At 38.6% G+C, this 12,001-nt stretch overlaps 1 protein-coding gene across 1 annotated transcript in view; it reads right to left on the bottom strand.

The window, feature by feature from the left end:
- The window catches only part of LOC306846557 (adenylate cyclase type 8-like), a gene marked incomplete at its 5' end in the record, with an annotated part of 48,572 nt that extends 47,091 nt beyond the window's left edge, over positions 1–1,481 (bottom strand). The window contains one exon of the mRNA XM_079380015.1: positions 615–1,481. Coding sequence (XP_079236141.1) covers positions 615–1,481 — 867 coding nt within the window. The remainder of the gene's footprint in view (positions 1–614) is intronic.
- Between the last annotated feature and the right edge of the window lie 10,520 nt (positions 1,482–12,001).

The following is a 12,001-nucleotide window of genomic DNA, read 5'->3' as shown; positions in this document are numbered from 1 at the left end:
ACCGTGTCAATGCAATGTATAAGGGATAGTTCACCTAAAAATTCAAATCATGTTGACGAAAACCTGTATAAACACTGTGGAGCACAAAAGAAGAAATTTTCAAGAACACTGGTGTCCAAACTACTTTGAAACCCATTAACTTTCAATGTAAAGACAAAAAGACATTTTTCAAAATATCATCTTTCGTGTTCCACAAGAAGTAAACGACGTATGCGTTCTCTCATATAATTTTAGTTTTTGTAAATATACACAATTCACTTTGCAAATAGGTCTTTATAAATATATTGGAAGAGCTCACAATGTTCAAGCTCTCCTCAGATGTTATTGAAATGTGTAAGTGACTGCAGTACTCTAATATGACTGCTTTGCCGCATTCACTAGCTCTTCTTGACCTTTACTGACCTCTATAAAATTTAAACCGCAAAAACAAGTCATAAATATCAGACAGAACAACACGATGCAGTATGCTACGAACGACCTTAATATGTCACTTTCAGCACTACGCTGGATGGACAGCGACCGTTGCGCTTTGGTTAAATGCGTCGAGCGCTGAAAACATCCAGTGTTGCACCCAAACTTGGCATGTTGCAATATCGCACATTTCTCTGTCTCACCTGATTCGTGGAGATCTGTGCTCGAGGGGGCACCAGCAGCTGGATCGCGATGTGCAGCGCGGAGGTCAGCAGTCCCGCCATGATGGCCCAGGTGAGAGGCAGCGGCAGCATGCTGTAGGTGGCAAAGAGCGTGAAGAGCACGTACCCTATCCCATCCCCGAGCAAACCGTAGCCCAGTCCCGTCGCGAGGATCTGCGTGGCCATGGCTACCCAGGTCACCGCGCCGCTGTACTGCAGGTAACCGTGCGAGCTCGTGTCCTTGCGCACCACCACCAGAGCGCAGATGACCACCTCGATGCCCGTGAAAAAGCCGAGCAGCATTCCTTTGATCGGGTCCATCGGCGTGTACGCCAGGGTCAGGTGCAGCACGAGCAGGGTCAGCTTGGTCACCACGTCCAGAATGTTCATGACCACCACCGACTTCCGTCGCTGGCCCAGGAAGTAGCGCTGGTACAGGCGCTCGAGGTCCCTGGACTTGAAGGCGTAGCGCAGCGTGGGGAAGATGACCCCGCGGTACGTGTAGCCCCAGCTCAGGAAGAAGTCGGAGTTGCTGGGCGCGCAGTCGATCTGCAGGAAACCCAGGTCGCTGCTCGAGCGCTCGGGGAAGACTTTAGTGCCGCCGTTGTTGTGCCGGTCGCTCACCGACGTCCTGCCGGCGGACTGTTTGCGCGAGCCATGCGCGTGAGGCTCGTCCGGTGAGGCGGGTTTAGGGCTGTGCTCGTGAATGAAGCGCTGCTCGGTGATGTGCCGCACGGCGTTCTGCCACAGCAGGCGCTTCGGTCGGTTCCCGTTGTTGTTGCTGGGGGTCTTGTTGATGGTGTACAGCTCCTCGCTCGCGCTGGAACAGCGAACCTCAGACAACTCCATTGTTCCCAACGCGGTTCTATTTACCCACGCGCGTTCCTAGAACAGAGACAGCTAAGACGAGCAGGTGTGTGTGAGGAAGAGTGAAGGCGAACCGAACGGAGAGTGGAGAAAGCATCGGGACAAGCAGACTGGTCCCACGGCAGCTGTCGCTCATCATCATACGTCTGGTGCTCCGCGAACGTCAGAGCGATTCGGTCGCGCTGGTTCGTGCCATTTGGCTGCGCAGCGCTACAGCATGGCATGCGCCCGCCGGCGTGCTGAAAAACAACGCATCTTAACGCGGTCTGACGAAGAAAATGCCCCCCGTTGTCTGCGCTGCTGCAGAAGGTCTTGGTGTGGCTCTTTTCTCTTTAACGTAACCAGAGTGCACATACAAGAATGTTGAGGAGTCCTTTCCACAACGCCATTCCGCGTTACAGTCCAGTCTTTTCGATATGCGAGTCTTCTGTGGTATGTTTTCTCCTCAGGAACTGACTCCAGGATTTTTTGTCATATCCAGAGGTGAGGTTTAGGGTTGGAGGGGTGTCGAGAAGACCTTCCTCTTTGTCAGTTTTGGGGGTCTCGGATAACCGGTCGCAAAGGATATGGAGTGCAGAAATCCAAGAATAATATCACATAAAACAAACAAACAAGAAAACAACAGAAACGTCTGTATCAGGCAGTGAAGATGCTGAAAGCTTCTGTGATGTTATACAGAAGCATTCAGTGCGACCGCGCTCATCTGGTGGAGATGGTATTTACACTGAGCGAACGAGAGAGAGGAAGAGGAGTGTGTGTGTGTGTGTGACTGAGTCTTCCCGACGTCACGAGCTCCTTGCCTCTTTTTCCTCCCCGCGCGCAGCTTTTGTTCCGAGCACCGCAGAGGAGCGCGCGCAGTCGGGACAGTGGGGGAACAGAAAGCATTTCAGAACATAATTTAGCTATGTCTGCTTTCAAAAACCGAAAATAGATCAGTTTATCCAAAACCAAAATCAATAATAAAATCATTATTAATTTATTATTAATAATATAGGCATAAATAATAAGAATAGAACTCTAGAATAGCCTATAAATGGCTCCTCTTTGCACAGAAAGTCAAACTTCAAGGATTTCATACATTTATTCACAAAACCCTTTTTGGTACTTGAGAAATATCTCAGTATCACTTAAACTAGTCCAAAAACAAAAACTGCAGGCCTATTTTCTGCTGTGCCTTCATAATTGGCAGGCTACCCTCAATGATTGGAATCAAAACAGAAACATTTACATTTGTACTAATTTAGGCCTATTAATTTAATATAAAAAGTAGGCTACCAAGTGCTTCAGATCAGACAAGTTTTTTGTCTATTAGTTTCAGTTAGCTAATTTATTTAGGCTATTTCTTTTTATTTCGTAAGTTGCATTATGCATTGTTTATAACTTTTATTTACATTTTGATGTCATTTATTTTTGTTGTCCTCATTCCATTTTCCAAGAGTAGGTACAATATCCGTCGTTTTCAATAAGAAAGCGTGACTTGTCTGGTAAAAATGGCTGTAAAAAAAAAAAAAAAAAACTGGTATGCTACCAGTCTACCTAAAAATTAAAAGTTCTTCTGAGGTTTCTGTTTGCCAAACATCAAGTCACCATCAAACCAGTGTCTGACTTATCTTTATTTCAAACAATTACTGGTCACATAAAAAAAAAAAAAACTTAGGGTTGGTAAGATTTTTTAAAGGCTGCTCACCAAGGCTGCATTTATTCTATCATAAGTACAGTAAAAAGTAATATTGTGAAATATTATTATTACAATTTAGAATTTTATATTTTAAAAGTAGTTTATTCCAGTCAAGCTGAATTTCCAGCAGCCATCATTACCCACACGATCCTTCAGAAATCTTTTGTTTTGGTGTTTTGCCTTTATTATGATAAGACAGTGGAGAGGAGACTGGAAGCAAGGTGGGAGAGAGAGAGGGGATGGGTTTGGGAAAGGTCCTTGAGCCGGATTTGAACTCGGGACGCCCATAATGCAATGCGTTGGCACACTTGCTCACTAGGCCTAGTGATGTATGTCACATGTCTCCAATGTGTATGTCACATTGGCGATACCACATAGCAGAGCTGAAGTCGTAGGTCTGTTTGTCAGATATGAGGACTGCTGAAAAGATTTATTGTTAAGGACACACTATTGCAAATACAATGCATGAGTCATGAACAAAACATGAGGACACAACGTGTCTGAGGATGTCTTGCTGTATATGGGAGCGTCACATGTTGTGTTTGCATGTTGTGCAATCTGAGGTGGAGGAGGAAGTTACTGTCATCATGAGTGATGTAAGCGGGCTGATTACACTGCTAATGATGTGATTGGAGGAACTGGTGAAGACATGAATGAAGACAGAACGTCATTTGAGTGTTTATGCAAGAAAAGCATCACACGTTTGGGGAGGAATTAAATCAAACTGAGTCACATTTTTCATGGTTAAGTCTGTGATCTCTTTCTCTCATTCTCTCTGTTTAGTTAAATGTGAATCAGATGAGAACAGGTCAACATCATGTCTTTTATCTCAAAATCAGAATATTAGAATGATTTCTGAGTGATCATGTGACACTGAAGACTGAAGTAATGATGCTGAAAATTCTGCTTTGCTTCACAGGAATAAATGACATTTTAACACATATTCAAATAGAAAAACGTTCTTTCAAATTTAAATACCATTACTATATTTCTGATCAAATAAATGCAGCCTCAGTGAGACTTCTTAAAAAAAAAACATAAAAAATCTATTAATATATTAAAGCAGAAAACACTTTAATTTAACATAATTGTAATCATATTAAACAATATTAATGTTTTACTCTATATCTCAATATTCATTTTTATCATATCATCCATTGAAATGAGGACAGAACAGTTGACCTAAAGAAAAACGTTCAGCATTTTTAGAATAAAAAAATATATAATTTATTTTATAAATCATTTTCCCAATACATCTGGTTATCTATTCCATAAGGTTCTGTGGTAAGCAACAACTAGAGTTCACCCAAAAATGAAAACTCTGTCATCATTTATTCACCCTCATGTTGTTCCAAACTTGTATGACTTGTATGATCTTCTGCAGAACACACAAGTCCAAATCATAGATAAATAAAAACTCAGACATTTCTCAAAGACAAAAAGAAAGTCATACAGGTTTAGAGGTGAGTAAATGATGACCAAATTTTCAATTTTATTTGGTGAACTATCCCTTTAAGCTGAGGTCAAACTAGGCTTCGAACATGTGAAATTACATAAAACCCTGCAGCTTTTTAGTTTATGCAGAGGTTAATCATTTATGTTTACAGTAGAAGCTCTATTCTCTCAAAAGTCTAGGTCAGAATCCACTAACTTGAATCTGGGTACGGAGGACGAAACTTTAAACATGTGCTTGCATTTCCAGTCTTACACATTTACATACAGTATGTCTGACTGCAAGTGAATTAAGCACAAACTCTACTGCATTCGTAGTTTTATAAATCACTTTTGATATATACAACAGCTGATTAATACCAGCAAAATTTTAATCTGTGACATTTTAAATGTGTCACATGTAATTGAGTCATCAGCGTCCCTATGTTTCAAAGGCCCTTGCTAATGCAAGAATCCCTGTTCACCGATTCACCTCATAGGGAACTAGGGAGTAGAACGATGCACTCATTCTTCTCAAATTCACCCCACACACCTGTACGTGTTAAAGCGTCTTGATTACAGCAATTATTAGCAGAGATCATGGCTCAATAATAAGAAAGACATCAACGACATGACACACACCTCTCTCTCTTTGTCTGCCGCTCTCTCCTCCTCCATCAGGCCGTCTGGTGAATAAGTGACTGAGAAGATCAGGAAAAAGGGAGGCTGCAACACACACATCCAGACACAACTCACACACTCACAACTGAAACACAGCAAAGAGGAAACCTTCACTAAAATAGCCATTGAAGAAAAGACACAGAAAATACATTAGCACTTCTGCAGAAAAAGCATTACCACACACACACACACACAGCGGCTGAGTGTTTGGGCCCAGATAGGCATGAAGGACATTCTATATTCAGCAGACACATTTGCGTAATTATAGAATCTCTGCCTGGAAAGACCAGGTGCCCGTGTTAGGTGCTTAATTTGTGTTTATCATGGTCAGGATGTTTAAAATTAAATGCCTGGTCATAGTTTAATTCACTCTCCTTAATGTCATTGTGTCTCTCTGGTTACACATACACACAAAACCCGACAAAGCAGCTTACCTTTTCATAAACCTTAATGAATTTGTTTGCAGGTTAAGACATTCGTGTCTCTACCCCAAAAAACACAGGACAGCAGGAGGCAGTAGAGGGCAGCCATCCAAATCTCTCTCTCTCTCTCTCTCTCTCTCTCTCTCACACACACACACACTCACACACTCACACACACACACACACACACACACACAAAATGATATAAAAGTTATTTTTACACTGTAAACACTTTATATTTGCTATATAACTATAACTAAAAAAGTAAGATTTAAAAGATGTTTTTACGAACAATTTTTATTTGTCAAACATTGTCACAGGTTAAGACCAGTTACATTTTTCATTATAACTGGATATTTAAAATTTAATTCTGCAAGGATGCATCAAATTGATCAAAAGTGAAAGTAAAGACATTTATAAATGATTTTATAAAAGGACATTTGTAAAGTACAAATAAATGCTGTTCTTTGGGAAAAAATTTCAATTTCAACATTGATAATAATAAATGTTTCTTGAGCACTAAATCAACATAGAATGATTTCTGAAGGATCATGTGACACTGAAGACGGTTGTATTGCATCACAGGAATAAATTACATTTTAAAATAGAAAAAAATAGAAAACAGTTCTTTTAAATTGTAACAGTATTCCACAATATCAAATAAATGCAGCCATTTGTGAGCATAAAAGTATTACCAACCCAAACGTTTGTGCCAGTTTTACTCAATATTACTTAATTTTACTAAAATGGCATCTAATAGCTGTCAACTTTAGCTTAAAATTTCACCAAATATGGAAACATTGTCTGTGCTATACTTCTAGTGGACTTTTTGAATCAATCCTTTTTTTCCAGACTTTTCGTCTTCCAATAATATTTAGTGCCTTGGTAATTACTTTGTCATTGTATTTTTCTCATCATATTTGTGTCATCAGTATGTTTTATATGCAATCATTTCATTATCATCAATATGCGCCATAAAATCTTGCCTTCATTTTTGACAAAATAAAAAGCAATTTTAAAACATTTGTCAGAATTTCATTAACACAATCTTGAAAGTAAAACGACAATTGAATGTGAATAATTTGTTTCTTTGATTTCTAACAAGGTTAAAGGTTACAAAATAAATGAGAAACCACAGAGAAAAAAAAACAAGTAGTTAAAACTTAAGTTCCCATAATTCCACCCACATTTCTGCTAACATGCTGTCTTGTGCAGGATTGCATGTGTTTGCTTGTGTGTCGTGTGTGTATGTGTGTTGGATTCAGCCACCTGTCAGCCCATTCTGCTGTTGATGTTTTAGGTTCCAGAACTGTGGGAGTGATCCATAAAATTCAGCCCCAGAGTCCAGCGCTGTTCACACATGCTGCCGTTACTATGAAAGACGCGAAGAAGTAGGAAAAAACAAGCAGAATATCACATCATACAAAAAAACTGCCTATAATTAAACACATAGCTGTCTCTCTCACCTGCTTCATAATTAATAGTTTCTCTTTCTCTTTTTATAGCTTCACTTCCATGCACATCACTCTTTTATTTAGCCTTTTTCACTTTTATTTTGAGTTTCCCTTTCAGAGGCAGCCAAGATTCTGTGTGTGAGAGAGAAAGAGACAGTACCAGAGTTTCACAGCATGACAGAGTACACTTAACACAACTATAAATAATGAAAACCTTCCATATCAATTCTGTTCTGTTCATAACCCTGCAGTAGAGAGACAGAACATAATCCTAAACAGAATTACTTAAAAGATAGAAGTAAAGATGAACAAGAATATAAAAAGATATTTAAATGTAAATTTACATCCTTTTTCAATTGTTTGTGGTTGGTAAGATTGTTTAAATGTCTCGTAGGTTCACCAAAGCTGAATTTATTAGATCAAAAATAAAGTAATAACAGTAATAAAGACACTTTGATGAATAGAAAGTTGAAAAGAAAAGCATTTATTATTCGCAACTGCTACTTTTGATCAATTTATTCAATCTTGCTAAAAGAAAAATTGTACCAACCCCAAACTTTTGAACAGCAGTGAATTTATATATTTTATATACACAATACAGTATTAAATTTTTTTATGTTTTATACTTAAATGTATGCTTACTTTGTATTAAAAAAAGGAAGGGGAAGTCGTGGCCTAATGGTTAGAGAGTTGGACTCGTGATCCAAAGGTTGCGGGTTCGAGTCTCGGGCCGGCAGGGATTGTAGGTGGGGGGAGTGAACGTCCAGCGCTCTCTCCACCCTCAATACTGAGGTGCCCTTGAGCAAGGCACCGAACCCCCAACTGCTCCCCGGGCGCCGCAGCATAAATCGCTGCCCACTGCTCCGGGTGTGTGTTCACTGCTGTGTGTGTTCACTGCTGTGTGTGTGCACGATGGATGGGTTAAATGCAGAGCACGAATTCCGAGTATGGGTCACCATACTTGGCAGTATGTCACTTCACTCACTTAAATAAATCTGTTTAAATTTATGTAAACTTACATGCTTTGTATGCAGCTTTGCTGCATGATTTTGACTGATGGTATCTAGGCTGTGAGGGTGTCACGAATCCTGGGCATGAACTTCCACTCGCTCACTGCATGGACTCTTGCACTACACTACACTACTGGCACTCCACCATTGGACTACAATTCCCATCATCCATTGCACTGACGACACACAGCTGATTGCACTGATCACACACCTTACATAAACCATGGACTTCCTCTTCCTCTCTGCCGAGTATTGTATTGTTTAATCACTCCCCTAGTGTTAGCTGCCTTACAGAGCCATTCTGTGTTTTTCTGTTTAGTTCCAGTATTGTTATGCATTTATAACTCTCCTAGTTTTAGCTGCGATACGGAACCCACTTTGTTGTCATAGTGTTGCCTTGTGTGTTTTCTAGTGTTTCGATTCTTGCCCATGTTTCTTGGATTAACCCATTGCCTTGCCGTTCGGACTTTGCACCTCTCTTGGACCATTGCTCGTTTACCTGGACTTTCTCTCTGCCTTGCCCTGTTGGATATTGTTCACTGATTGTCGACTCTCACTAGCCCTAAGATTGCTCTGTGTCTTGCCCGTACCATACCTGTTTGCTGTTGTTTGACCCTGCCTGTTTATTGACTATGTTTATAAATAAAAGCTTGCACTTGGATCCGCACGTCTCACGTCTTGTTTGCCCCGTTACAGAGGGTGAGAAAAAGCCAAATAGCTATTTATACATTGTTTTAGAGTAGGCTACTGTTGTAGGTAATTTGACACTAATATAATAAAAGGTATGTGTGTTACCATTGGGAAATTAGGAAAAGCTCTGGAGCAGAAACTTTATCTTCAGCATCCACGTCCAGGGTCACCATTTCTGTTCCAAACAGGTCAACTACTGCATTCAGATAGATTAAAATCAATCAATCAATCACAGACAGGGAGAGTTTGGGAAACTTGCAATTTGGTTTTGTGAAATTACAAACTGCAGCTTTAAACAAAAAGATGTAATGTGTCACATTCATATTCATGTCCCCACATTCCCTCACATGTAATGCCCTACTTTGAGACTTTACGGAAACTTAATAACGTCTTTAAAATGCTGGCTTAAACAAAGCCCTGGTTGGCTTACTGCCCAGAAGGTTGGGTTAAACATTTAACCCAACTATTAGTTGAAAACAACCCAGCATGTGTTCTGTCCAATATTTAACCATCTCTGGGTTGTATTTAACCCAGCGTGTGGGATCAGGTTGTATATTATACTCATGTCACATCAAATGTCAAAGTCAAATGTGACATGACTGGTCAATTGCCGAAAATAAAATAAAAAAAAAATTCTGAAGAGCACCTTTCTGCTTGAATTGTTTCTTTGGGGTGAAAAATTTAATGACCGAACTTCACCTGTTCTCTCTAGCAATTCGACTCACGTTCAAGTACTTTTAAAATGAGAAGTATTTTAGCTCATTTTATTCAAATGCCGATGTCTGTTCCGATGTCTTCACTGTTGAAGCTACACAGTTGTTTCCTTCTGAATAATATTCAAAATCTATTCCTTTGGCATGAAATATGATTGACAGTTACACAACATTAATAATGCTTCAGGAAAACCACATCTCAGAACCTTGAGACATTTTGCATAGACTGGATGCTGAATCCCTCACTTTTCACACTGCAGAACACAGGCAGATGCTAATTCCTTTGTATCACTTCAAGTTAATTGCATGCGGTTTTTAATCATCTAAAATAGAACAGTTATCTTTACAGAAGCTTACAATTCAGTGGGATTTTGTTTCAAACCACACCTACAAAACACTCCATTTTATTTCACATAAGAAATGAATGTTTTATCAATGTATAAGTTGATGAAAGATTACGAAGGCAAGCATTACATGCAGAGTGCATCAAAGAATTCAGCACAAAAACACCATAGTAGCAGCCACTGTTCATTTCGATTTTATGCTGACTTTAAAAGCATGACAAGTTTTAGAATATCATGACAAATAAAAAAGGTCAGAATTAACTCGTACTGTTATACTAAAATAGCATGCACACTGTATATACCCTGCATTCATAAATACTTAGAAATGAGAAAATAACGTCTGTAGGAATCAGCTCACTGATGGAAATTTCAGGATGGTGAGTTGAGCTCTCAGAAATCCAATTCACTGTATTCCTGCTTGCTTTCAAACTGATCTTGTGTCTTTTTTACACATTTCAGTCCAATAAACTGACACTCAGTTACATTTCACCTTTCTATCGCCCCTCATCTCAGAAAAGATCTTTGCATTTAACTCTGATGCATCGACTGGTTGCCTACTCATCACCCTAGAGCTTTACCTCGAATGTGCTCATCCTCTCCCACAAATCTGCACTACAGTCATATTTCTACTGAATTTACAAGATCTATTGACTCATTCTTAATGACAAGTGTTTCCTGGCAGGTTCTGTCAGGTTCTGTCTTGCTTCATTATCTTGATATTTTTCCTAGTACTGAGGGTCTAAATTTAGCACTTGACTTGATTTTTTGCTACCTGTCCTAGCTGCTACTTTATATATGTACTTTCTATTAAGCATAAGAAAATAACCCTAAACAGGCTTATGGTTAATATGAAAGCAATGGTAATGTAGGTTAACATTAGCAAGATTTCTGTGTTGTAGACAGATGACCTTATATTTTATATAAATAGCCATGCAGTTCAAAATGTTTTACATTTCAATGTCTTTCATGATCTTTATTCTTTGAAATCGGCGCTGACAGAGTGATCTGATCTGATCTGAGTCATAATAATGTTTGTGGGCGCTTCTCAGACATTTTATAAAAAATAAGATGCCCAGCCATCCAGATTTTTTTTTTTTTTTTAAATAAAATCATTGTCATTTTGAATCATCATGTAGGAGTCTAGGCTTTTTTTTATCTTGTCAAGGGTTTGAGAGAATATTCAGAAGTCTCTCTCAATTGCAAATATCATGTGTGTGTTTTATTACGCAATCCATCCATACATTGATTCTGACTGAAGACACTGAATAGACATTGCGCCTAAATGCTAGTTGGTGAAAAATGTCAAACCCACTCTGGAGACAGAAAAAAAAAAATCAAACTGTCTATTTCTCTCTCACTCAAACAGTTGTTCTATGGGTCAATATTGATCTGAAGCTCGGTGTGAAGCTTGTAGGTGGAAAACTGAAAATCCTTAAAGGTGGACATGTTGTGCAAGTATATAAAAAATGGGTGATCTATACATCTATACAGGTATGAATTCAAAAATGTATTCTGTGTGTTTTCAGAGCATTCTATAGAAAAAGCACAATGAGGATGGAAAACAACAGCATTTACCATACATTGTGTCATTAAAAAACGATTTTCACTCAAATGCAAAAAATTTATTATTATTATTAAAAAAAATTTTTATTTTAAATGTATGTATTTCTCTTATACAAGTGTAATGGGCTGTCAAGATCAAAAATGAAAAATAAAAAAAACAAGTACTTTAAAAGTATATAAAAGTATGAATTGCAATATATTCCAAGTTTTCTAGAGAAGAACAGAGCAAAATTGGTTTGTTATAATCTGGAAATTAAAATAACATTATTCATAATACCATATCTACTTTTATTTTCTATATATTTGCAAGAAATAATATGCAAGTTACCAAATCAAGAAAAATGTATATTTGTGTTTCACACAAATTCAGGTATTCAGACTGATTAAGAGAATCATAAGCAAGAGTATGTGTGGTATCTGTAAGTAGCTGAAAAATAATATACTGTATCCATTAACTTAATTTTAAACATGTAGATTTTAGGTTAAAATGCACACATACAAAAGAAAAGTGCTTAT

The sequence above is a fragment of the Barbus barbus genome (assembly GCF_936440315.1).
Source record: "Barbus barbus genome assembly, chromosome: 26".
Classification (NCBI taxonomy): Eukaryota; Metazoa; Chordata; class Actinopteri; order Cypriniformes; family Cyprinidae; genus Barbus; species Barbus barbus.
Note: the sequence above shows the minus strand (reverse complement) of the source record. Positions and strands in the feature narration are given on the sequence as shown.